Source organism: Trichoderma citrinoviride (assembly GCF_003025115.1).
Source record: "Trichoderma citrinoviride strain TUCIM 6016 unplaced genomic scaffold BBK36scaffold_5, whole genome shotgun sequence".
Classification (NCBI taxonomy): domain Eukaryota; kingdom Fungi; phylum Ascomycota; class Sordariomycetes; order Hypocreales; family Hypocreaceae; genus Trichoderma; species Trichoderma citrinoviride.
In genome coordinates this window covers 1,141,603-1,167,215 of record NW_020194713.1, presented here as the reverse complement: position 1 = coordinate 1,167,215, position 25,613 = coordinate 1,141,603, and the positions used below count along the sequence as shown (strand labels likewise).

The 25,613-nt window shown below is 53.5% G+C and overlaps 6 protein-coding genes across 6 annotated transcripts; 5 read left to right on the top strand and 1 right to left on the bottom strand.

The window, feature by feature from the left end:
• Nucleotides 1-1,582: 1,582 nt before the first annotated feature.
• BBK36DRAFT_1167944 (multicopper oxidase) lies at nucleotides 1,583-3,740 on the top strand (the record flags this gene model as incomplete). The annotated part of the gene is made up of 4 exons (XM_024895107.1): nucleotides 1,583-1,918; nucleotides 2,016-2,510; nucleotides 2,581-3,383; nucleotides 3,491-3,740. 4 exons carry the CDS (start codon nucleotides 1,583-1,585, stop codon nucleotides 3,738-3,740), a joined length of 1,884 nt encoding a protein of 627 aa, XP_024750873.1.
• Nucleotides 3,741-4,804: 1,064 nt separating this feature from the next.
• Nucleotides 4,805-5,895, bottom strand: BBK36DRAFT_1158385 (hypothetical protein; the record flags this gene model as incomplete). The annotated part of the gene is made up of 3 exons (XM_024894104.1): nucleotides 4,805-5,185; nucleotides 5,260-5,636; nucleotides 5,724-5,895. 3 exons carry the CDS (start codon nucleotides 5,893-5,895, stop codon nucleotides 4,805-4,807), a joined length of 930 nt encoding a protein of 309 aa, XP_024750872.1.
• A 1,507-nt stretch (nucleotides 5,896-7,402) lies between these two features.
• On the top strand, nucleotides 7,403-10,442 carry BBK36DRAFT_1167942 (NAD+ synthase; the record flags this gene model as incomplete). Its single annotated transcript, XM_024895106.1, has 12 exons — nucleotides 7,403-7,560; nucleotides 7,617-7,820; nucleotides 7,912-8,112; nucleotides 8,218-8,354; nucleotides 8,408-8,707; nucleotides 8,920-9,327; nucleotides 9,395-9,538; nucleotides 9,597-9,663; nucleotides 9,729-9,799; nucleotides 9,955-9,995; nucleotides 10,056-10,222; nucleotides 10,289-10,442. 12 exons carry the CDS (start codon nucleotides 7,403-7,405, stop codon nucleotides 10,440-10,442), a joined length of 2,052 nt encoding a protein of 683 aa, XP_024750871.1.
• Nucleotides 10,443-16,902: 6,460 nt separating this feature from the next.
• On the top strand, nucleotides 16,903-18,045 carry BBK36DRAFT_1197033 (Orotidine 5'-phosphate decarboxylase; the record flags this gene model as incomplete). Its single annotated transcript, XM_024896965.1, has 1 exon — nucleotides 16,903-18,045. The coding sequence occupies one exon, from the start codon at nucleotides 16,903-16,905 to the stop codon at nucleotides 18,043-18,045; it is 1,143 nt and encodes a 380-aa protein (XP_024750870.1).
• A 1,014-nt stretch (nucleotides 18,046-19,059) lies between these two features.
• On the top strand, nucleotides 19,060-21,720 carry BBK36DRAFT_1116503 (hypothetical protein; the record flags this gene model as incomplete). Its single annotated transcript, XM_024890240.1, has 5 exons — nucleotides 19,060-19,167; nucleotides 19,314-20,129; nucleotides 20,191-20,348; nucleotides 20,406-20,942; nucleotides 21,000-21,720. 5 exons carry the CDS (start codon nucleotides 19,060-19,062, stop codon nucleotides 21,718-21,720), a joined length of 2,340 nt encoding a protein of 779 aa, XP_024750869.1.
• A 2,029-nt stretch (nucleotides 21,721-23,749) lies between these two features.
• BBK36DRAFT_1167940 (hypothetical protein) lies at nucleotides 23,750-25,578 on the top strand (the record flags this gene model as incomplete). The annotated part of the gene is made up of 5 exons (XM_024895105.1): nucleotides 23,750-24,046; nucleotides 24,116-24,163; nucleotides 24,244-24,529; nucleotides 24,601-25,409; nucleotides 25,483-25,578. 5 exons carry the CDS (start codon nucleotides 23,750-23,752, stop codon nucleotides 25,576-25,578), a joined length of 1,536 nt encoding a protein of 511 aa, XP_024750868.1.
• Between the last annotated feature and the right edge of the window lie 35 nt (nucleotides 25,579-25,613).

The following is a 25,613-nucleotide window of genomic DNA, read 5'->3' as shown; positions in this document are numbered from 1 at the left end:
TGTGCGTTACTGAGCCGTGTAGTGATGCTAATACGACTTGAACGACGTATGGTGTTAGTTGATACTACAGCAGTGCAGGAAACCGTCGGCAGAAGTCGTCGTCCGAGGTGGATGCCGAGCAGAGGACGGCTGCCAAGACAAGTTATCTGATCCGAGAAATGGCATGTCTTGGCTGATTTGCCGAACATCCTGGCGCCTTGGCTTTTACATACGGAAGGGCGTCGGCATCTTGTGCCCATGTGAAGGCGGCGGTGACACTTGACCCAGATTGTCACAGGTTCCGGGTTGAACACCTGAGCCGTGTATAAGCTTATAGGACTTCGTACATACCATGTACGACCAGGACACCGAATCATCTCCTGCCCTGTCAGGAAAAACAAGACAAATTTTTTCCCACCGGCTCCATCACAAGGGACAATTCTTTGCGCGCCATTTTGCATCCCGGGCCCCATACTCTCGGCCAACAACGTGAAGTTAGCAAGGATGGTGAAATAAAAAGTCCCGGATGTTTCCAGGTTTCCTGATCATCTTATCTGATCAAGCTAGCGATTTATCAATCAGCCCACCATCAGCTGCAGCCCCGCACCGATCAGAGCCATAATTGGCCAGACTTCCCATCAGTGGAGCCTCACTGATCTCTTTGCGATCCCTACTGGCCAATCACAGACGCCAATTCAGCCCAAGGATTTATGCTTGAACCAGCCCTCACTCGCCTTTTTTGTATTTTCCCTCCAGAGTCCAGGGTTCGTCTCTTCTTCCTAGGTAGTATGTAGTATGTATGTAGGCTAAAATCCTCGCTGATGGATGCATCACCCACCATGTGGATGGACTTGCCCGCCCGCCCGCCAAACAACGTGCTTCCCTGGGCCGAGGGCCGTTACCCACAACGCAAACAAACACCGCAAATAAAGATTGTGTAGCTTATTTGTATGCATGATCCTTGTTTCTCCCCTACGACCCTCCTTCTTGTCCTCGTTGGGGATGGTGAATTTTTTTCCCAGTCTTTCCTGATGGAGCCCCTTGCTGCCAGCCGGAGGAACTGCAGAGCCCGATCCGTCCATCCAAGACGGCGGGAACGAGGCAAAGCGAGACATTCGGTCGTATCCGAGGCCTGATCTTGACTCCATTCAGCAGTGAAAAAAATACATTGGAGCATCAGCTGGGTGACTCTCTTCGACCTGGATCCTCTCTGGACGGTGGAGCGGGTTGCAGGAACTAGCAGGTTGGTGGCGGGCTTTGCACCGAGCCCACATGCAGCCATGTTATATGTAGGTAGTATTGCTTTATCAATCTCTCGTGCGATAATCGGAAGACTTCTCTCAGCGTTTTCTGCCGTCGACTCGGAATTGAAAGGGCTGTCGCGTGTGAGAAGCCGGTAACATCCTCCTAACTCGTGCTTCTCTTCTCTTCTCCCCCTTCCTTTCCCCCATCTCCTCCATCTACCATCCCCCTCCCCCCTTCATCCCTTCTTAACCGTCCGCTCTGCTCTTTGTCCCGGAGACGTGAGACGGGGCTCAGCTGGCTTCTCAAACTCCTCCTCCCAGCAACACCCTTTGGTGAGACACAAACCCCTCCGGCAGACATGAACAGCCTCACGCGGCTGTTGCTCGCCGCCTCTCTGGGCGTTGCCAGCGCGGCCACAGTCAAGTATGACTTCAACATCACTTGGGTCACGGCCAACCCGGACGGGGCCTTTGCGCGCCCCGTCATTGGCATCAACGACCAGTGGCCCATTCCTCGCATCGAGGCCAACGTGGGCGACCGCATCGTCATCAACGTCAACAACCAGCTCGGCAACCAGTCGACGTCGCTGCACTTCCACGGCCTGTACATGAACGGTACCACGCACATGGACGGGCCCGTGGGAGTGTCTCAGTGCGCGATTCCCCCGGGTCACTCATTCACGTACGACTTTACAGTGAGTTTGAGGCCGTTGTTGCTGCTTTACTCTAAAATTGAGAGATATGACCTGTATAAGTCGTATTTCTGACCAAAGACTAACATGTACACCACAGATTGATCAACCTGGCACCTACTGGTATCACTCTCACCACAATGCGCAGTACCCCGATGGCCTTCGAGGTCCTCTCATCATCCACGACCCCAAGTTCCCCTACAGGAAAGAGGTTGACCAGGAGCTTGTCCTGACCCTCTCGGACTGGTACCACGACCAGATGGCTACCCTTCTCCCTATCTTCCTGTCCAAGAACAACCCGACTGGTGCTGAGCCCGTGCCCAAGGCGGCGCTGATGAACGAGACTCAGAACTTGACCGTCTCTGTCGAGCCCAACACGACGTACATGTTCCGGGTCATCAACATCGGCGCCTTTGCCGGGCAGTACCTCTGGATCGAGGGACACACGATGCGCATCGTCGAGGTGGACGGCGTCTACACTGAGCAAGCCGAGGCCGAGATGGTTTACATCTCTGCCGCTCAGCGCGTCAGCTTCCTCCTCACCACCAAGAATGACACTTCTGTCAACTTTCCCATTGTCGCCAGCATGGACACGGTAAGAAATTGGCCCCATGATGAAGCACAAACATCCCCATGTCACGCTGCTAATTAGATTCAATCCACAGTCCCTCTTTGATACTCTGCCAGAAGACCTCAACTACAACGTCACCGGCTGGTTGACCTACGACTCCCAGGCCACCCTCCCCGAGCCCGCGCTGGTCGACGAGCTCGACCCCTTTGACGACATGGACCTCGTGCCCTACGACAAGATGGAGCTGCTCCCCGAGCCAGACCAGGTCGTCGAGCTCGACGTCATCATGGACAACCTCCGCGACGGCAAGAACTACGCCTTCTTCAACAACATCACCTACACCCACCCCAAGGTCCCCTCCCTGTACACCGCCCTGTCCGCCGGCGACCTCGCCGACAACGCCGCCGTCTACGGCGAGTACACGCATCCCTTTGTCCTCAACAAGGGCGAGATTGTGCAGATTGTCGTCAACAACCTCGACTCCGGCCGTCACCCCTTCCACCTCCACGGCCATGCCTTCCAGGCGATCCACCGCTCGGAGGAGGAGGCCGGTACGTTTGAGGATGAGGCCCTTTCTGAGAGCGACTACAAGGCCGTGCCCATGCGACGAGATACTCTCGTCATCTGGCCCAACGGTAACATTGTCATGCGCTTCAAGGCCGACAATCCCGGTGTCTGGCTCTTCCACTGCCACATCGAGTGGCACGTCGCCTCCGGCCTCCTCGCCACCTTCGTCGAGGCGCCCCTCGACATCCAGAAGCAGTTCACCATTCCCGACGACCACCTCGCCGTCTGCGACGCCGGAAGCGTTCCCACCAAGGGCAATGCCGCCGGCAACGCCGCCGACTTCCTTGACTTGACGGGCGAGAACAAGGCCCCTGGCACCATCCCCGGCGGGTAAGCAAATACAATACCCCCCCCCCTCTTCCCTCTCTCTTCTTCGCCCCTTTTTCTGTAAACGAATGATGAACTCAAACTGACATGAATTCTTGCTTCAAAAACAGCTTCACTCCCCGCGGCATCGTCGCCCTCGTCTTCAGCTGCATCACCGGCGTCCTCGGCGTCCTCGTCGTCGCCTGGTACGGCCTCTCCACGCCCCTCGAGCTCGTCCCCGCGGCAGTCGCCCGCGTCGTCGAAACTTCCGAGGTCGCTGATGATGATGATGGCCACCACTCCTCCTCCTCCGCTGGTGCTGCGGGCAACGGGTCTGGGGCTGCTGCTGCTGCTGCCGGGGCTGCAACTCTGAGGAGCTGATAAGAAGTAGTAGGCTTTGCTTTTTTTGTGTTTCCGTGTCATAGGGGTGGGGGTGGGAGGAGGTATATATAGGCATTGGTTTCCTATGCTGGTGTTTGCATCATGTGGATGGGGTGAAGAGTATAATGGGCCGTATAATGAATTTCACTGGAATAAAAAGTCTTGAGATACCCTGATCTCATTTTTCTCGTCTTGAATGCACCTTGGTGATTGGCATAAATATCGTGTCAAGAGTCACTTTGAAACCCCCTCGTGCAGTGGTACAGTACCACTGAATCTACAGGTACTAGGTAATATCAATGGAGAAATGAAATCGGGAACAGAATGAAAAAGGAAAGAAAACCCTTATTAGGGAGTACATGTATATACAGCGAAATAAGTACGAACAAGAGCAAGTACAGATTTGATCAAGCCCCGATAGATGGAGAAGAGCCCCAGACAGATGGAGAAGCGCTGAGAAAAGGTAATCTAAATAACAAGCAAAAAGAGAAAGAAAGGAACGTAGTAAGTAAAAAAAAAAGGACGGCTATCAAATCAGCTCTTGGTCTTCGAAAAATCTCCCGAGTTTTTTTCTCTTCTTTTTTATATCCCTTCGTCCCATCTGCCCGTGCCTTTGTATGTATGAGGGCAGAATTTCAGTAGTTTCACGATCTGCCACCCGACTTTGTTGTTGTTGTTGTTGTTGAGCCCCCGTTTACGCCAAGCCATGCAATACCGTTATTAACAGCTGCTCCTCGAGAAGGGTAGAACCGCCAAGAGAAGGCTGACGCCGTGTCATCCACCAAGACAATACCCATGTTGCCCAAAAATGAGACAGGCCTGTGAAACACACTCTTTCGCCTGTTTCTGCCCGCGATAAGAAACAATTCCCTTCAACTCTGCAATATCCTTCCAACAAGTATGGCGTGTACATGCGGAGCAGCTTCACACACCCTCATCTGTTCAGTAGCTCATTGGCTGCCTGCCTCGTAGCGCCCTTACATGCCGAATCTGTTCGCCAGCTTGGCAGCTGCCTCATCGGTTTCGTGACAACCGCAGATGGTCTACTCCGTATAGATGCCCGATTAAGCCTTCTTGTTGAGTCCCTTGGCCCTGCGTGTTTTGACGTCAACCTCGGCAAGCCATCTGCTCGCCTTGATCAGCTGGACCACATTGATAATCTGCTTAGCCAGCATGATGGGGAAGCTGATGCCGGTGATGATCCAGGGGACAGTGGAGTCCATCTTGTTCGCTCGGGCGAGCTCGAGGGCGGCAGCGCTGAAGGGATCGGGGAACAGTTGTCGGAGAAGCGAGGTATTGACCGGGACACCAGGCTCGATCAGTCCACCGCTGGTCTGCTCCACGCTCTTTATGAGGTGAGGCGAAAGGAGGGGCGACGAGAAGGACAGGAGATAGAGCGCAATGAAGAAGACTTCGTTGAAGAGGCAGAAGATGAACAGTACGGTCTAGAGCGGATTTGGTCAGCTTTCAGAACGCCTCGATGGCGGGGATCGGGGGTCGTGGGTCGGGGCATGCGAACCTTGTTGGTGTAGTACAAGTTCAGCAACCAACTCTGGCTCTTGTCAATGTTCTTGTGGCTCGAGTCGGTGCCGCCGACCACCAAAGTGGCATACATGTGCATGTAGTGGCTGGAGAAGTCGAGCGCAATCAGGCCCTGGAAAATAATGGCCCATCGGGGAAAGGCCGAAGACAGAAAGACCAGCAAACACGAGGTGGTACAGCGGTCGGTGACCATGTCCAGGACGGCGCCGAACCGGGTCGACTGGTTAAAGGCCCTGGCGGCATATCCGTCGAGGGCGTCGAGCAAGCATGAGATGCTGTAGAGCAGGGAGCACGTGCGAGGGTGCAGCGGCATGTAGTACAGAGACGCAATGGCGAGCACGATTCGGCAGTATCCTGGCAGCCAAGCAAGTGTCAGCAACGAGTCGCCACGACGTGTTCGCACCTGTCACGGAGCCTGTGCCGCCGGGACGGGGCGCATACCTATGATGTTGGGCCAGAAGAGAAAAATGTTCTCGTCCGGGTCAGAGTCCGAAGCTTCCGGCGCATCGCGAGCTGAGCCGTTGCCGTCCACGACAGGAGTAGCCCGGTCGTCGTCGGAGCCGTGCTCGAGCTTTTCCTGGGCGGCGCGCCGTCGAGTCCGAGGTGCCGACATGATGGAGGAGGGGCGAGAGCTGCTATCGCGAGGCTGAACCGCCAAAGACGGGAGGTGCAGAGCTGCCGACGAAGCTCGCGTGATTAAAGGCCGAGGGACGTGGCGGCTTCTCTTTATACGCCCGGGAGAGTCGCAGAGGGAGGGGCTCGAGTTTGGCAAGCGACACAAGAGGTGGGCAGCAGCAGGAAAAGCAGCGGGACCTGCCGTTGACGGAGAGCAGAGCGTTGACGGGCGGAGGAGAAGATAAATTGATCGATAGATAGCAAATGTTGGGCGAAGGAGCGGACGTGAATGGAAAAAGAGTTGCAGAGTTCAGGAGAGCTTGGTTGGAAAAAGCAAAGCTCCAGCCTTAGCACCGACTTACTTATTACTCTAGCAGCAGCAGAAGCAGTCCATGGTGGCGGACACGGTGTCGCAAATGGCTGTTTGGCGGGCGCCCGGGTGCCAAAGTTGGTGTCAGCCCTGCACCGCCCACCTGGGCTGACGGCGGCTGCACGCTGCGGTGCGCCAGATACGACTAGCACAGCGGGTGTGGATTCGTTGTCGCGGCAGTACCTGTCACTTGTACTTTGTAATTGATGAGCGGCCTCAAATCTCCGGCTCTGCGCTCACACCACGAAATGGGGGATACTGTAGCATCAGCTTGAATTTGCACCCTGGAGGAGTCATCGGAGGGAGCGCGAGGCCTCATCTTGGCCGTCACCGAGCGTTGATTGATTCTTCGACTTGCTTCGCTGGCAGCCATCCTCAGCCTCCATTCCTCTGGCCTTATAGGCTGATGATTCGTATGCCGTGGCTTTGACGCGCAAACGGCAATGTTACGGCCCCAGTCCGTAATTTCGGGCGGGCTTACGGAGGACAAAGTAGAAATTGGGAGAGCGTCACCGAGCGAGGCTGCATGTCTGCCTGCTTCGGAAAGACGTCCAGAATTCGAGGCGACGGGCCGTTATTATTGTCCGAGCGAATCATGATTATATTTTACTAGGCAAACGCCTGTGCTAGACATGACACTGCCGTGCTCCTGAAGCTTGGGCTACAGGTCGCCCGTAAAACAGCTTCGGCGTCGCTCGGCATCTTCAGCTTGGGGAGCTTGAGTTTGCGCGTTTGCAAATCATCGAACGCATGCACCAGGACAACACCGCTGGACTCTGATCGAGAAGGTTTTCTGTTATGATTGAGCTGGATGAACGAGACATAATAGCCACGTAACTCGTATGTCATTTGATCAGCATCACCATGTGGAGACGAGGTTTTGGCGTCGTGAACTGGGTGTCAAAGGATGTTCGGCATCTCGATCTTACTTAAGCAAGGCCCGGTTTACAGCTATGAAGCGTCGACTTTAGTAGTCTAACAGGTAGGAAGTCACAACCGCCCCTCTTTGGCTCAAATGGAGCATGTCTGCCAAATCATAGACTCCTCTCTTTTCTTCTCCTTCTTCTCATCGTGAGCCCATTCTCTTGTCAATTGAGCATCCGCCGTCTTCCCGGTGCTTGAACGGTGCTTGAAGATGGCGCATCTCATCACCGTCGCAACATGCTCCCTCAACCAGTGGGCGCTGGACTGGGAGGGCAATCTCTCCCGGATCCGCACCAGCATCCTCAAGGCCAAAGAAGCTGGAGCAAGTCTGCGAACAGGCCCTGAACTGGAAATCAGCGGCTATGGATGGTAGGCATCTTGTTCGCCATGCGCTGCATCAGTCGAGTTGGTACTAACTGTGACAGTCTTGACCACTTTCTCGAGTCTGACACCTATGACCATGCCATGGAAATGCTGTCCAAGATCCTAACGGATCCCTCTCTCCATGGCATTCTCATCGATGTTGGCCTCCCCATTATGCACCGAGGCTGCAGATTCAATAGTCGCGCAATCATTCTTGATGGAAAGCTCATATGCCTTCGCCCCAAGATGTACCTGGCCAACGATGGGTGAGTATGATGACTGTCTCGAATCGTGGTTATCGAGATGACAGCCCGGGAATTGTTAGGTGTAAGGCAAGCGACTAACATATCGCAACAGAAACTTCAGAGAGAACCGTTTCTTTACGCCATGGCATCGCCCCAGACATGTTGAGATGTACAATCTGCCGCCCCAGATACAGGACCACCAGGGCGTTCGACAGATCCCTATTGGCGACGTCATCTTGTCTCTCAACGATACGACGCTTGCAGCCGAAACCTGCGAGGAGCTCTTCACACCCCAGGCACCACACATCAACATGTACGTCTTGCCTCTTAAACGATAGATGCCCTTCGCCATGAAATTCGATCTTCTTGCTCTTCCTCTGGCCAACTCCAACGCCTGCATCTACTAACTGGTTTCCAGGGGCTTGAACGGTGTCGAAATCTTCACAAACAGCTCGGGATCTCACCACAGCTTGCGCAAGCTCAACGAAAGAATCGCCTTGATCCAAGAGGCAACCCGAAAGAACGGCGGCATCTATCTCTACGCCAATCAATCAGGTGTGTGTTGTAGAGCACTGTCCTTTGCCCACTCCCCTGCTGACCGTTCATAGGCTGTGATGGTGACCGTCTACTTTACGACGGATGCTCAATGATCATGGTCAACGGCGAGATTGTCGCCCAGGGCGCGCAGTTCAGTTTGGAGGACGTTGAAGTGGTGACGGCAACGGTCGACCTCGAGGAAGTGCGGGCACACCGCTGCGCCCCGTCTCGAGCCTTCCAAGCCATGCAGGCGCCAGCCTACGACAGAATCGAAGTGGACTTTCGACTTACGCATGAGACCACCAGCATCATGGAGATCCCCACGCCGACCCGGCCACCGAGATATCACCTCCCAGAGGAAGAGATTGTACGTGATCTCAGCTTCTTTGCTCAAAGTGCCAAGGCCACTGGTTCTCCAACAAGGTCGGAAGCCGCTAACTTCAAGTTTCAAACAGGCTCTCGGCCCAGCATGCTGGTTGTGGGATTACCGTGAGTTTCTGGCCTATCCCTTTTGGACGTTGAAGACATCTGTTCATCTCCGTCGTCAATGTAATGAGCGCATATACTGACATTCAACGCAAAGTGAGACGAAGCAAAATGGCAGGCTACCTGGTGCCCCTCTCAGGAGGCATCGACTCATGCGCCACGGCTACCATTGTATACAGCATGTGTCGGCTCGTGGTTCAGGCTGTCAAGGACGGCAACAAGGAAGTCATTGCTGACGTCAAGAGGATTGCTGCTTTCTCTGAGAAATTGCCTGAAACCCCTGAGGAGTTTTGCAACCAAATCTTCCATACCATCTATATGGGCATGGCCAACCAAAGCAGCAAGGAGACTCGACAGCGCGCCCAGGACCTCGCCAACCGTATCGGAGCCTACCATACCGACTTGAATATTGACGACACCTATCATGCCACGAAGAATCTGCTTACGCAAGGCACGGGCTTTGAGCCCAAGTTTAAGGTGCACGGAGGATCAAACACTGAAAATCGTATGTTCTCCTCATGCCAGTTGTCATTAAAAGCCGAGCTTTGTGGACGAGCCGCTAATTTCCGCAGTGGCGTTGCAAAATATCCAGAGCCGTTCTCGCATGGTCATTGCCTACTACTATGCGCAGATGCTGCCAATGGTTCGACAACGGCCCGGAGGAGGCAGTCTGCTGGTCCTGGGCTCCAGCAACGTGGATGAATGCCTTCGAGGATGTGAGTTGCTACACGCGATGTCTTGATAGCCAGGCGTGTGCTGATAGCTTGCGTACAGATCTCACGAAATACGACTGCAGTTCGGCCGACATCAACCCCATCGGATCCATCAGCAAGTCCGACCTGTAAGTCACCCGTACAATGCGAAAAAGAGACACGGCTTGATTATGATGCTGATGTACATTGAAAGAAAACGTTTCATTGCCTGGGCAAGCAAGAATCTCGATATGCCGATCTTGGAGGACTTTATTCACGCTATTCGTAAGTCAATGTGTGGCATATCATGTTTCTTTTACTGACGACAAATAGCTACGGCCGAGCTTGAGCCCATCACTGAAAACTACGTCCAAAGCGATGAAGGTACGTAAAGGCTACATTCAATGATGGAAGCGTTGTTAAACTGATAAAAAACGCAGTCGATATGGGCATGACGTATGATGAACTGTCCCGCTTCGGTGTAAGTAAAGCTCTTTGACAATAACATTGGACTGAGAAATAGCTAATGAGCCTTTCAAAGACGTTGCGCAAGCAACACAATCTAGGACCGTATGGAATGTTCCTGAGGCTGCTCAACGAATGGGGTGGCCATGGCAAACTGAGCCCGCGTGAGATCGCCGACAAGGTCAAGCGCTTTCACCATTACCATTTCATCAACAGACATAAGCAGACGGTGGCGACGCCTGCGTAAGTATAACCTTTCCCGTCAGCCGAATCCGAGATGGTTTCGCCTTCTAACATGCCTCATCACAGCTATCACGCCGAATCCTACTCTCCAGATGACCACAGATTCGATCTCCGTCCCTTCCTTTACCCGCCTGCGTTTGAGAGCTGGTCGTTCAAGAAGATAGATGAGAGGGTGGTGGCTCTGGAGAAGGCTATGGAGCGGAAACAGGCTAAACAATAGAAGGGAAGATACGCCATGCAGAAGATAGATGCTTCTCCATAGCCGGATACTCTGCTGTCCGAAACCGTGTTATATAGCTTCCTGAATGATAGAGTGGTCTACTCTAGACGTGGCAAGTGGCATTGTTTCGAAGCTCACGCGCGTCTCACCTTTTACCCGATTATCGGCTTTGGGCAGATGTGACTGGTTACGATTTTTCGACTGCTGCCGGTAGGTATCTTCTCACGAACCGGCTTTCATGAAGGGTAACGAGTCAGGCTACTTATGGTCGCTGCCAACAGCATACTCGTATACGATCATGTATATCGTTTCTGAGTGAAGGCCATGGCAGCCAACATGTCACCAACAACAACTTTACACACAGCAAGCATCTTTTGTACTAGTACTCGTAGGCGCGAACATGGTTACATTCGGATAATGTACTTACCAACAACAAGAGCAACACTAACTACTAACTAGCAACTTGCGTTGGCCCTGCAGCTCGGATTTGATGTGTCACTTTGACGATGTCCCGGGGAATGCTTGCCGGCATTTGCCTTGCTTGCTGCTAACTGCGGGAGGGGATTCCCGGTCCTATTGCGGAGACTTTTTTCTTTGTTTCTTTTTTGGCACATGCAATGTGCTCAAAGATAATAGTAGTGTTTCTCGTTCTTCTTTCCACGGAGGAGAGAACAACGAAATGAATGAAGAAGAAATACAATTTAAACAAACGAAAAAAAGGGAACAATATGTGACGATCTAGTTCGGAATGTGATCCCTCTGCATCCTCTTGCTCGGATGAGGACATGACACAAGGGAACCACCACCAACCGGGCAAGCCGTCGTGGGAAGAGGGAGGGGTGAGAGAACTGCGTGTTTGGCATCGCTTCGTCATCAATTCCTCTTTCTTTGTCTTTTTCAGCTGTCTTGTCTGTCTGCCGGTGTGTTTCGGCCGTTTGATCAGGGTTGGATCTGAGTGGCAGTTACTACCTTTGCTTGCCTACGGGGTACACATGCATGCAGTTCAAGTTGTTCTGGCCTCCTGGTACCTCATGCTTATTTTTTGTATAACTATCTTGTCTGACTTGTCTGACTTGTGTGTGTGTGTGTGTGCCTTGTTTCTCTGTTTCACTCTTGGTTCCCCATCTGACTTGCTACCTACCCTTAAGGTGCGCAGTAGTAGGGTAGCATCTTACTTACGCATAATACTACCTGTCTCATCTAGATCTCGGGATGCCCGTCGATCAAACCGGTCCCGGTTGAGCCGCTTTGGCGCGAATCGGGCGAAAGTGCTTACAAGTATGTAGTACTATGTATGAAACCGCCTTGTGTGCGCTGTGAGATGGTGGTTTTGACGTATAAACTTTTTTGGGGGGTGGGCTTTTTCTTCGGGGTCGTGTGTCTGTGCTTTTGTTGGAGTTTGTGGGATGAGGAAAGATGGTGAAGCTGATTCTTGCAGATGCTGATGTTTCCTAGCATTAGCTGATTTGGCTGGGAGGGCTTTTGGGCCGTTTGCGTTGTTGGATGTGGTTACAATGTGGCCTGCAGGGTTTGTTTGACTTGTCTTATCGACCCGTTACAAAGCCCGACATGTATCAGAATATATACGAAATAGTACATAGTAGTAGTATTACCTTGCCAGGCATTCGTTGCCTCCAAAGAGTCCACCATGTCACCTATTAGCAATCCATCATCAACCTAACCAGCGTATCGTACCCAAAGGCGGAGTGTTTTCGAGCTGGCGGTAGCGAGCAAGACATGGGGACAAGGGAACAAGGACCGGGGACCAGGGGCAATCGTCTCTCCGGCATCTCACAAGGCAAAAAGGCACCATCGTATGTTTTCTCAGTTTGTTGGTCCTTTGTTTGCAGGGCCTGGTTCCCCTTCTTCCCCCCGGTCCCTTGTCCTCCGTATGTAGCTAGTAGTAGCAGCCGTATTGTAACAATATCGTATCTCTCTCGGAGTGTGCCCTCCCAGGTCCCGCGTCTGCTATCCGCGATGCTGGGTTCTCTTTACTATCTCACTCTCACCATATTGAGTCGTAATTTACAAATTTGCCGGACATGGTTCATGGGATGGGCTGCCGCCTCTTTTAGGTGGGGGGGGAAATGTTGTCCTCTCTTCTCTCCTTTCTGTCAAAGGAGAGAGAGAAAAGAAAAAGAGAGGCCCACGTCAAACCTGTCAATTTGCGCAGGGCTTTTTTTGGCGGTTTTTCGCCTGGTGGGGGGGGGGGGGGTTTGCTGGTTGACAGCGGTCCTCCCCCAATTCCCCAATTTGCCGGAGACAAAAGGGAGGGAATAAAAAGATGGGGTGATTTTGGGGGTTTTCTCCTCGGTTTCCCCCCATGTCGATGGCTTTTTGTGGCGTTAACAAGTCTTTTGCCCTTTTTTCCCCTCGTCTTCCCCTACGGAGGACACAGATAAGAGGACATTGCGAACGGAAGATGTATTGGGTACTTTTTCGCGCCGTCTGATTATATGTCCAGTCAAGTGCTGGGGAGAAGCTCAATGTCGTTACTACAAGTAAGGGTATCAAAGGCACATCAATCATCGTACTAGGTAGTATAGGTAGTTGCAAACGAAGCGGGAAACGGCCGTCTCTAATCGTCTATCGAAAAAACTCCGGGGAGGGAGGGAGATGGCTCCGGAAACAAATGCGCGCTTCTTTGACAACTAGTTTTGCACCACGGAAATGCATGCATGCCAAACTACTACCTAGGGCGACTCGGAGAGGGCCAGGGCAAGTGGCAGTGACAGGGGCTGGGGGGGTTCTGGCGATAGTACGTAGTTGGAATTGCGGAAGAGAAGCCGACTTGGCCGCGTCGTTGCTCGAGCCCAGTTTTTTTTTTTCTTTCTTTGCGTTATTACTAGCCGATGGCTGGCTGGGATTTTCGTTGGTGTTGTTGGTTTTGACGGGGAAGAGGAGAGGAGAAGGAAGAGAGGGGGGGGATGTGTTCTCGCTATAGGAGCAACACTTTGTCATGATATCTGTGAGAGCTGTATCAGGTGGTAGTAGTGGCAATAGCGCATCAGCAATGACATTTGGGGCCATGGAGTAGAGGGATCGCTGACGCCTCGTCTTTCACTTCGTCTTTGTTTTCCCTTTGGCCTCTTGGGTTCAATCCCGCCTTGGCCCCCAACAGGATGTTTGTTGTTCTCGGCCGGGATAAGACGCCATGGGGAAAAAAGGCTCGAGCATTGAACTACTAGCGCACTCATCAGGGCCTTGTCCCTGTCTTTTACTTCTATAGATGCAGGGTTTCTGTTGACTCTGTACTGTACTCGTACAGTATCGTCCTCTTTGTGGGCTTGTACTTGTCCGTGTTAGCATCGGACTTTTTTGACGCAAGGCCAGCCAGGTCGGGTAAGACAAGATGAAAGACAGGTCAGCACTGATGCATCCTGTAGGGTTACCAACATGGGACAGGGAAGGGTTCATGAGAGAGAGCGCTTGTCTTGTCGGCTGGCTGGCTGGCTCGTGCATTGCAGCGGAGGATCTCGAGATTCCATCATTCTCGTACGAGTTCGGGGCGCGAGGCTAGGCTGGAAGTGGGCGCGAACAGTTGAAACTACTACCTGTAATATCGTATAAAGAAGACGAGAGAGTCCCTGGACTGCCGGCATCCTGAAGGGGGGATCGCCGGCCATCTGCACGCCAACAGGGCTGCCCAACATGAAGGAACAGGACCAGTAATAAGGTAGTACTACTGGTAGTAGCATGTAGTAGCGGACGACTTTGATGCTTGTGATGGTCCTCCAATCGCAAGCTTTGCAGCAAGTGGTTTGAGCTCCGCACGGACGGTCAAGAGGACTCAGGCGGGCTGATATTGCAGACTTGAACGAGTCAGTTGTGTTTGTACGAGACATTGCAGGCGTATGCTTGAATCAACCTCAGGTATAGTAGTAGTAGAGTGTAGGTAGGTAAGGTCAGTAATAGTTCTGGGTATAGGTAAGGTAGGTAGTCTAGGGAGGGAGATGCTGTCCAGCTGCCGTGCGCCAACTTGCAGCCTCGACCTCCTGCAAAGCAAAGCAGCCCCCCGATCACGGCATGTCGTAGAACGAAACAAAAAAGCAAACCTTCAGCAAGCAGCAGCCACCCCCCCCATCGAGATTGATTGCCCGCCGCGCTGAAAATAGTCACCAGGTTGGGCGATGCTTAGCCGTGGCACTACCGCGACATGGCGCTTGTTAGCCTGCGGTCCAGATTGAATGTTGATGCGAGCGTGTCGCTAAGGGCGGGTCTCGTGCGGTGCCGAGAGCCAGCAGAGAGAGAACGCCTCAGGGTCTTGGCTGTATGTATTTCATCTCTTGTCTGTTGTGACGGAGATACAAACGAGGACGGGTGGCGGTTGGTGGTGGTGGTGGTGGTGGCATCGCGGCTGGATTCCAGGCACATGCATGGCGCAACAACATGTCAGGCCATGTCGTGTCATGCCCCGGCACAGCTGAAGCTGGATACATGTACTATTGAGTCTCCAAGGCGTCAAGCATGTGAGCATCACAAGTGATCTGAATGAGTAGTCTAGTAGTACATACTGATTGGGGCTGGACTCGACCTGCAGCTGTGGTATCGACATCAAGGGGTGGATCAACAACTAAATGCATGATGTTGAACTGGCAACTCCCCCAAGTCGAATGGCAGCCCGGCATGAAAAAGAGCAAACCCCGCCATTATTAGTTAGCGGTTATTACTAGCCGTGGAGGCTCCAGTTCGTTAGTGATGTGAACCCCGAGATTCATGCTCGATGCTCTAGCTCAGCTGCAGCGCCGGGCTGGACCTCAGCCTAGGGGCCCTTGGGATGCTGGCCCAACGAAAATCGTTGCGCCGCACACAAACAAAAACCACTCACAACCAGTGAAGAGCTTAGGTATGGAGGTTCAAAATGAAGACGAAGACTACATGAATGCTCGTACTAGAGACTCACACAAAGAGCCAATATCAGATGCGCCATCATGCATGATGCTGCCTCATCGACAAACGGCGCCAAGTGACGGGCTAGCCGTGGATTGACTCGAGCTCGCCTCTCTTGCGCTTCTCCTTTTGACATCCCGGCCTGCGCTTGGACCCCCCGGGACGTGCAAACGAACACATCACTTTCAGTGCGTGATGCTCACGCTCGGATCAAGCATCTCCATCCAGCGCCCCCCTGCTCGCTCATTGAGCCTCGAGAGCAGCATCAGCTTGCTCCATGTTTCTTGTCACTTCTCTCTGCTTGAAGAGTGCTCGTATCAACTGCTTCTCCTCCTCCTCCTCTCATCGACTGACCCCCCCATTGGCCCTCGTCCCGTCTCCAACAAACCGCCAGACCCCTGCTCGCACCAGAATCGACCCCCCCTCTTCCCTCCCCCAGCAATTCCGGGCCTCGTTGATCCTACTAGTACCTCTACTAGCACAGGTACTTACTGCATTGCATTGCACGGCTGCAGGCACTTCCAGGCACGGCCGCCAAATTGCAAAAGCCCTTGCTTGCTTGGTTCGAGAACTGGGATCTGGCTGGCCTTGCCTGCTCGTCTGCGGCAATCGGAACGCCGCAGTGCAGTGCCAAGCAAACCAGCTTGCTAGGCCTCTTTTCTCGTTGCTCAGTCTTTGTCACTCTTTGTCTTCTCTTATCCCATCTTTTCTCTCTCCTTCTTTCTCCTTTTCTCTACTTGCCTTCCTTTTTCTTGTCTTTTCCATTCTGGCTGACAAAAAGGTCTGATTGGGTATTACATACTTGGCAGTCTGTGTATCTTTCACCTACCTTGCCTACCATTTTCTGCTTCATACGGCTCAATCAACTATTTACGACTCGCCTTTTTTTTTTGTGGCGTTGGTCACGTTTGCCAGCTGTCGTCCGTCTTTCTAGGGCTCCTCAACTGACCGAGCTCCCTTTCTGGACCCGGTGGGCTTCACGTCCGGCTGCTGAGCGACCCGAACCGGACATCCTCTGTCCTGGTTTCAGTTTCTTTTCTTTTTCTTTCTCGACTCCTTCTCTTCTACTCTCTCTCTCTCTCTTCCATCCTCCTTCATATCCTCCCTCGTCTCCCTTAGTACTACTACCCTCTCGTCTCCTCCGGTCCACCAAAACCTCCCGCAGTCAACACCCACTGAGACCAATTCGGTGGTCGCCGGTTTTTTTTTTTCCACCCCCCAAAGTCGCAATATCGGGTATCGCCGCCGGCATTGAATCGCCTGCTCCGCTAGCATCGACTGCTATTACTGCTGCTTTGCTCTCGTTCCCCAGAGCTGCTCCCTATAATCTGACCAGGGGATTCGAGCCCGACATTAAAGCAATTCGTCTCCTCAGGGCAACTCAGATCTCACAGATTCTACAAAACCCGCCGGCTGTTCTCATTCTTCCCGCACGGCTGTCGCGCTTCCAACGTCACCCTCCCAGCAAGAATTGTGCCATCTTTTCCATTTTTTCCCCCGCCACCGCGGCCACCCTAAGGGTTGAACTATCCAGCAGCCGCAGCCTCAGCCTCTCTCAGCCTCACCAGCCATGGCACCACACCCGACGCTCAAGACGACCTTCGCGGCCAGGAGCGAGACGGCGACGCACCCGCTGACGGCGTACCTGTTCAAGCTGATGGACCTCAAGGCGTCCAACCTCTGCCTGAGCGCCGACGTGCCGACAGCGCGCGAGCTGCTGTACCTGGCCGACAAGATTGGCCCGTCGATTGTCGTGCTCAAGACGCACTACGACATGGTCTCGGGCTGGGACTTCCACCCGGAGACGGGCACGGGCGCGCAGCTGGCGTCGCTGGCGCGCAAGCACGGCTTCCTCATCTTCGAGGACCGCAAGTTTGGCGACATTGGCCACACCGTCGAGCTGCAGTACACGGGCGGGTCGGCGCGCATCATCGACTGGGCGCACATTGTCAACGTCAACATGGTGCCCGGCAAGGCGTCGGTGGCCTCGCTGGCCCAGGGCGCCAAGCGCTGGCTCGAGCGCTACCCCTGCGAGGTCAAGACGTCCGTCACCGTCGGCACGCCCACCATGGACTCCTTTGACGATGCCGCCGACGCCAAGGACGCTGAGCCTGCCGCTGTGAATGGCCTGGGCTCCATTGGGGTCTTGGAGAAGCCCATCTACTCGAACCGGTCCGGCGACGGCCGCAAGGGGAGCATCGTCTCCATCACCACCGTCACCCAGCAGTACGAGTCCGTCTCCTCGCCCCGGTTAACAAAGGCCATCGCCGAGGGCGACGAGTCGCTGTTCCCGGGCATCGAGGAGGCGCCGCTCAACCGCGGCCTCCTGATTCTCGCCCAGATGTCCAGCCAGGGCAACTTTATGAACAAGGAGTACACCCAGGCCTGCGTCGAGGCCGCCCGGGAGCACAAGGACTTTGTCATGGGCTTCATCTCGCAGGAGACGCTCAACACCGAGCCCGACGATGCCTTTATCCACATGACGCCCGGCTGCCAGCTGCCCCCCGACGACGAGGACCAGCAGACCAACGGATCGGTCGGAGGGGATGGTCAGGGCCAGCAGTACAACACGCCGCATAAGCTGATTGGCATCGCCGGCAGCGACATTGCCATTGTGGGCAGAGGCATCCTCAAGGCGTCAGACCCCGTGGAGGAGGCAGAGCGGTATCGATCGGCGGCGTGGAAGGCCTACACCGAGAGGCTACTGCGATAGAGAAGAGGGGGAGCGAACAAAAAAAGAAAAGAAAAAAAGAAAGTAGCAAGGGGGGAAAGGGAGGAGGAGAATCGGAGCTGAGAAGAGCTCTTGTCCAAAGCCCAGCATCATACAATGCAGCTGTATTTAGGCGACCTCTTTTTTTTTTTTTTTTTTTTCTTATCTTCTTCTTGATTTTGTTATTACCTACTTGGTTGGGATGACGGATGATGCCCCAGCTGCGTTTGATATGTATTCTGCATGCAACACACACACGATTGGTGGAGGCGAACTGCACATTTGAAGGCTCATAGGGTCCAGTCCTAACATATCTGGTGGACCTGGAAGTTTGGAATTGTATTTTTTTCGGGTTTGCTTTGCGAGTTTGGGAAACAAACAATCTTGGGGATATTTCTTTTTGTAGGATTTCAGGATCAAATGTCGATGATATTATCTCCTATATGTACATAAGGTACGTGAAGGTTTGCCCAATGGATCTTGTGATAGTCTGTGTCGATCCTTTGGTGGGTTGCATGTGAAGCATTTGAATGGATGTACCTATGGACGGCTGGACGGAAAGGAAGACTGGATCGTGGATCGTCTATGATAGCCAATCCATTCTCCAATTGCAATGGCCCTATCAAGATTGATGATAATACCATGAAGTGCATCAACAGCCTCGTAACCATTGCAGCGTATAAGTATGTACAGTAGCAGCACGGATAAGTTATTGTAATCGGCAACCCGGAGTTAACGCGGAGCCTCTTCATCGCCGGGCGTCTCCACACCCAGTTCGACCTGCATTTCCAATACCAATCGGGCGCAAAAAGCTCGACTCGGATGCTTGTGCGCAGTTCCGCATCCTTTTCCCTTCCGACCCTCAATTCTTACTTCCTCTCACCTCACCCCCATCGCCTCTGCCGCTCCCGCTCCGCCCTCCAAGACCCGAGCCGGAAGATTCACCCCTCCGGAACAGCGAACCCCGATTACGAGAGAAAGAAGAAGACGAAGAAGACGAGAAGAATCAACAGCGGCATGGCAGACATTGAGGTGGCCGTCAACGTACGGGCCGAGCGGGGCCCGACTAAGAAGCGGAGACGGATCGTCATTTCGTGCACGGAGTGCCATCGAAGGAAGCAAAAGGTTGGGCCTTACACGAACACCAAACCACCCAAAAAATGAAGCTATTCGCGATGCAAACGACAATCGCGCAACAGCACTTCTCACCTCTGCACAAGATGAAGATGATGATACAAAGACCGACTCTGACACAATGTACTCGTTAACAGTGCGACCGCGAGCTCCCCTGCGGCAACTGCCGGTCGAGAAACAAGGAAGCCCACTGCGCCTACGAGGCCGGCGCGCCCACCGCCCGCGAGCACGAGACGCACGCCGGCCTCTACTCGTCCCGCGACGACCACCACGGCAGCAGCAACGGCAGCGGCACCCCGACGTCCAGGGCCGAGCCGCTGTCGTCCATGGCGCCGTCGTGGGGGTACGGCCAGACGGGCGCCTCGACGCTGAGCTTCCTGCAGAAGATTGAGCGGGCGAGCACCTCGGACGGCGACGACGGGCTGATGGGCGGCGGCGCGGGAGACGACGAGGGAGCGGCGGCGGCGGGGAGGGCGTCGTACCAGGAGACGTTTGCCCTCAAGGAAAAGTACAAGGGCCTGATACGGCTGCTGCCGGCGCGCATGTACATTGACCAGCTGGCCGACATCTTCTTCAAGGAGTTCAACTGGCAGTACTACCTGGTCGAGCCGCAGGCCTTCCGCGAGCTGCTCGAGCAGTGGACCAACCTGCCGTTCAAGGTGCTGTCCGCGCGGGGGCCCGAGGCGCTGTCGCCCGACCTGCGCGTGTTCCCCGCGCTGCTGTTCGAGGTGATTGCCACGGCCATGCTGGTGCTGCCCAAGGCGCTGCACGAGTCGTTCGAGTCGCTCAAGTACGCGGGCAACATGACGTTTGAGGACCTGGCGGGCGACTACAGCGAGACGGGGATTGCCATTATCAACCTCTTTGGGCCCAAGGCGCTCAGCACGACGTCGATCCAGGTTGGGTTTCTGAGGGCGGGGTTCTTAAAGTATACTGCCAATGTGACTGAATCGGTTAGTAGTCGGCCCTCCTTGCGTCGTTGGGTCGGATTTGAGGCTGACATTGGAGATTTAGTGGCATCAGGTTGGCAAGACGATACGGGATGCGCAGGAGCTGGGCATGCATCGGGATGCGCTCGATCCAAAGCCGACGTCGAACGATGTGGAGAGCGTCTTGTTGAATCAGTGGCAGGTGGAGAAGAGGAGGCATTTGTACATGATGCTGGCTTCATGGTGAGTACGCACACTCATCGAGACGGGGGTCCAGGCGTGGCTAACCATGGTCTATAGGGACATTCACATGTGTCTCATCTTGGGCCGCCCAGGCGCTCTCGATTGGAGGCACGGCATGCCAACGCTTCCCATCGACGCGCGGTTCACAATGAACTCGGACCGGTCCAAGACGCCCGTCATCCCCAGAGAAGAAGGCCGCGATCCCCCAACGCCGCTGACGAGAAATCTGTTCTTGTACAAGACCATGATTCCGCTGCGGGACATTCAGGACCTCGAGTCAGAAGGGCCGTGTCCCAGAGACTTTTCAAAGGTGCACAAGGTACAGCAGAAGATCATGGAAAACCACGACAACACGCCGGCCGTCTTTCGGATAGAGAACCCTGACAGGCAGTGGGACAATGAGCCCGATTTGCATTGGCTCCCGCAGGCGAGGTGCCTATGTGAGCAGATGTTCCATTTTACGCTGGTGGCGCTTCATCGGCCTTATATATTCCATCGGGAGGAAAGTCGCGTGGAGGTGATCAAGGGCAGCCTCGGGATGCTGGAGATGCAGAGGCAGCTGTTTGTAGGGCTGCCACCAAAATCGTGGAAAAAGTATGTTATCACTGGAAGCCATGGGAGAATACTGGCTGACTGACTTGCTTCATCTAGTTGGCATCTGTTCTACGGAAGCTTTGATGCCGTTACGCTGCTTGCCACCATTTACATCTTATTTCCGTACGAGAACGCCGAGTATCGAGAATTGGTAATGCAGCACTGCCACTGGACCGTCGAGCGGTTTGCCACGATGAAGGACACGAATCTCTTGGCCAAATCGGCCCTCGGGGTCCTCCGAGCCGTCGTCGCCAGGCTCGTCAAAGCCATTGGAAAGTGCGCGCCGCCGCCGCCGTCTTCTACGGGCACTTCTGTCGATTTTCTGCGCAACTCCTCCGACACACCGCTGTCGACGACCGGGAGGACGCTGGGATCGACTCCTGCGAGCTCAGTCGGCCAGGGATCGATTGGCGGTAGGGGCTCAGTGGAGGGCAGCAGCCACAACAAGGCTGCACCGGAGCCCTTATTGCCAGTACCGGCAACGGCAGCAGCTGCTCAAGACGAATCGTCCTCCGCCTTCCCAGGCATGATGCCCGGCGGATGGGAGATGCCACAGGACGGGAGCGGCTTCCCCGGGCTGGCGCCCTTCTTCGCGATGAGCGACCTGATATACAAGGATCTGACGGTGGACCAGGAGGACGACGTGTTGGTGCCGCCCACGGATTTCGATCCGCTGAGCGGCGATTCGTTCATGTGGCAGTTTGAGGGGGGCTTTGGACAGGATACGGTGTGGCAGTTTCTTAACCAGCATCAGCCAGCCGGTGACGGGACCGGGTGATGAGCTTGGTTGTTTTCCTGTCTCAGGGGGGTCAGGATGCTATAGAATGGACTCGAAGTGTGCTTGACTTGGTGTTTTCTTGTCCCATGGGAAAACAAGTTGCTATAGAATGGATTCTCATGTTGCCTGGAACAAGCTCACATACGAATGTAAATTGGTATTGAACGATCTTTGTCTTGGGACTTTTGCTGGGGTTGCTCGGGGCTGAGGGAGCGGGTTGGGTGCTCAGTTCTAAGACGACAAACGAACGCTTCTTAGGCCTCTGATCTGTTTGATGGAAGGCAAAGGTCTGGAAGAGATGTAAAGAACGCTGGTGGACGATTCTCACTTGCTTCCATGTTTCTCTCTGTCTGATGTCGACTATGTGGAAGACACGTCTAGAAGACTGGGAAGGTGATTCTGGCTTGCTTTTCTTTGTTTGTCTGATCTTGAAGATGTGGAGGAGTGAGGGAACAAGGGCTGTGGAACCCGAGGACGGCGAAGTTGTGAGAGAGATGCCTAGAAGTCTGGAAGATGGTCCTCGTTTGCTTCCAGTTCCTTTCCTCGTCTCATGTCGAAGATGTGGGGGAGTGAACAAAGGCTACGAACTGGAGGCATTCCAAGTGGTATCGAGCCCATCATTGTGAGAGTTGGGCAATACAAAGAACTACGAAACATGAATTTCCATATCAATCTCAAAGATACTAATTTTAGAAGTAGTATCAGTATTCAAGGACTACATACTACCTTAGTCCTACTGTTAATAAGAGTACAGACTCAACCCAGAGACAAAAAAAGAGAATCTGCCTTGGGCCGCGGCCGTGTCAACGTCATGTTCGAATTGCACGTTCAATTTTAATCCTCATCCATCACATCTCAATTCAAGTCCCTGCGGGGCAGCGCCAATCGGTAAAAGAAGGAGCCCAGGGTATCAATAACCGCCTGCGCTAGACTGCTGAGGGTATCTCTTTTAACGCTGTATGGTAACGGTCGCTTGTTGATTCGTTAAAAGGGTCATACGAGTTATGTGTAGGTTGTTTTGATTTGGGGATTTATTCTAATTCTTTGTTTTAATTCTTTATTTTAATGATTTGTTTTCAATTTTGTATTTTGATGATTTATTCTGATGATTTATTTTAATCGTGGGGACTTGTTTTAATCCAGGGACTTGTTTTGGTCCTCAGTCTTCATTAAATCTAGAGGACTTGTTTTAGTCCTCAAGCTCAGAATCAATGTTGGACATTTCTTGATAAATCCAATGCTCTGCCCTCTCCATTCGAAGCCATCAGTCAGTAAACACACCAGCCAGCAAAGCAAACAAACAGATCACATCGCCTAAACCAACCAGACAAACGAGCCAAGAGACTCCAATCAAACCACCACCACAGCAGCTACCCAAGGGAATAAAAAGCGCCCGGCCGATCTGCTGTCTGCCTCGCCACACTCTCTCGTACGCAATCTCCATCTCCTCTTTTTCCTCATCCCAACTTGCAAACGCATCGACAGCAGCTGCGCTACCACAGCGAAAGCCCGCAGCCGCAGCCTAAACCGGATACTTGCAGTTTCTTTTTTGGCCGTGAAACGAACACGCAACTTGAGCAGGGGGGGGGAAATAGGACAATAGAAAGACAAAAGGCCATCGACAAGAAGGGTCCCGCCACCTCTTTTCCTTTGCAATAACTGCCATTGTTTTGTGTCAAACAGGCTTCTATTCTGCTTCTCTTTTCATTCCAATTTCTCCTTTCCTTGCTCTATCACATTTCTTTGTTCTGTCACCAACAGCTCTGGCAGCTCAGCAGACAGAGAAATTGATACCTAACGGCCTATTTCTTCCTAATCTCTTTTCCGCCAACCTTAGCTTCCCTTTTTTTTCCCTCGCTAGCGTTTCCTGACGCAAATCGACAATTATCAACACCATCTCAGGACGCCAAAAACAAAAACAAGGAACCGATACGGACCAAAATTAAGAGACCATCAGATTCAAAAAATACTCTCTCTTACAGCACTTGGCCATCATCATAGTAAAAAGCTCGGGAATCAAGGGCAAAACATGGCAGAGAAAGTGTCTTCGGGCGTCGCCGCCAGTGGCCTCGGCAATTTTTTCCAGCGCTTCCAGGGCCTGCAGAGCCACAGAAATGCAATGGACGACCTCATCAGGGACCTCTTGATACACTGCAACCAGGTCGAGAGTGACCTGCGCGAGGAGAGCCAGCGGCTGGTCAGCGCGCACATTGACCTCGCCAACGCGGTAAATGCCGGCAGGGAGCTGCAGCAGCTTGTCGAGTTTTATGAAGAGCAGGAAGAGAGGACGCAGGAGAGGACGTTGAAGGAAATCGAAAAGGTCAAGGTATGTCGAGGTTTCTTCTTCACTCGTTTCATAGAGCCTGGCGTAACTGATGGCGTACTTCCATTACAGAAACACAATTCTTATGTCATGGTTTTGATAGACGGCGATGGCCTTGTGGTACGTTTCACTCCTTATGCCCTCCTCATCATCAGAGCGGCGTCTCTAACCCTCGGCTCTTTCACTGTTGCCTTGAACAGTTTCGAGAAACATATATCAAACAGGGCCTTGAGGGCGGCAAAAAGGCTGCCTACGCCTTACGATCTGCCGTGGCCGAGATCTTCGGCGAGGATGCCGAGGACCTTGAAATCGTGGCCAAGGTTGTCGCCAACCTCTCCGGCCTGGGCAAGGCCATGCAGCGAGATGGCTGCTTAGACAATCCAAGCCTGCTCAAGGACTTTACGCTCGGCTTCACCCAGGCCAAGGCCAGTTTTGATTACATCGATGTCGGCCATGGAAAGGAGAGGGCCGACTCCAAGATTAGAGGTATGCTGCGGGTGAGGAGAAGAGGAAGAAGAGCTTGGCAGGAATTAATGCGTGTCACAATACAGAAACAGCCAGATGGCATCTGCGAAATCACAACTGTCGGCATATCCTGCTGGGGATCTCGCACGACTCGGGCTACGCCCCTTTCCTGGACGAAACCCTTCAGAGCGAGGCCACTCGACAGAGGATCAGCATCATCGAGGGCGTCGCGACGGTGCCCGACCTTCGGGCCACCAACGTTAGCATAAAGAGACTGGGGCACGAGCTGTTCCGCGAAGACAAGCTTCTCGACAAGATTTCCTCGCCTCGTCAGCACTCAATTTCATCAGTCAGCGGCCAACCAGTTCAGGCTGCTCAACCTGCTCCAGCGCCTCAACCGGTTGCAAAGGAGGCTTCTTCTCCCGTGGCAAGCCCTGCCGTTAGCACCGCCAGCTCCAAAGAGACTCGCACGCCAGTCGTATCGTACGCCGGCATCGCCTCCGCCAGCCCACCGCCCAAGATTACGCTCCCGCTCGCACGAAAGCAGACCAGCGGATCGGACACTTCGCGGAATAGGGGCTCGCAGCGCTCGCAGCAGGAAGGACACTATATACTGATTCCGCCGAGCCAGCCACAGAATTGGAACCCTGGCCCTCGCGGCCTCGACGAGCCTATCCGGGTCAATGTCCAGGTGCTCGAGGCGATCAAGAAGCGAAAAGAGGACAAGCTTTGCAACAACCACTACCTCCGAGGCCCTTGTGCCAAGAGGGACACTTGCTCGTTTGTTCACGACCATAAGATTACCGATGACGAAATGAAGGCGGTTGCCGTTTTGGCGCGCCAGAACCCTTGCTCGTCTGGTCAGTATTGTGAAGCGGATGACTGCATATATGGCCACCATGTAAGTTGAAAACCCACCCTTTTTATCTTTGCTCTACCATTTCCGAGACTGGCGCTCACATGCAACTCGACAGTGCCCTAGCATCAGGAATGGCGTCTGCCAACACTTTCATTGCAGATTCTCAGAGGAGGCCCATCCTCCGGGAACGGAATATAAAGGTGTCTTTTAATCAAGCCGAAAGAAGTTGTCGTCGTGTCTAAGATC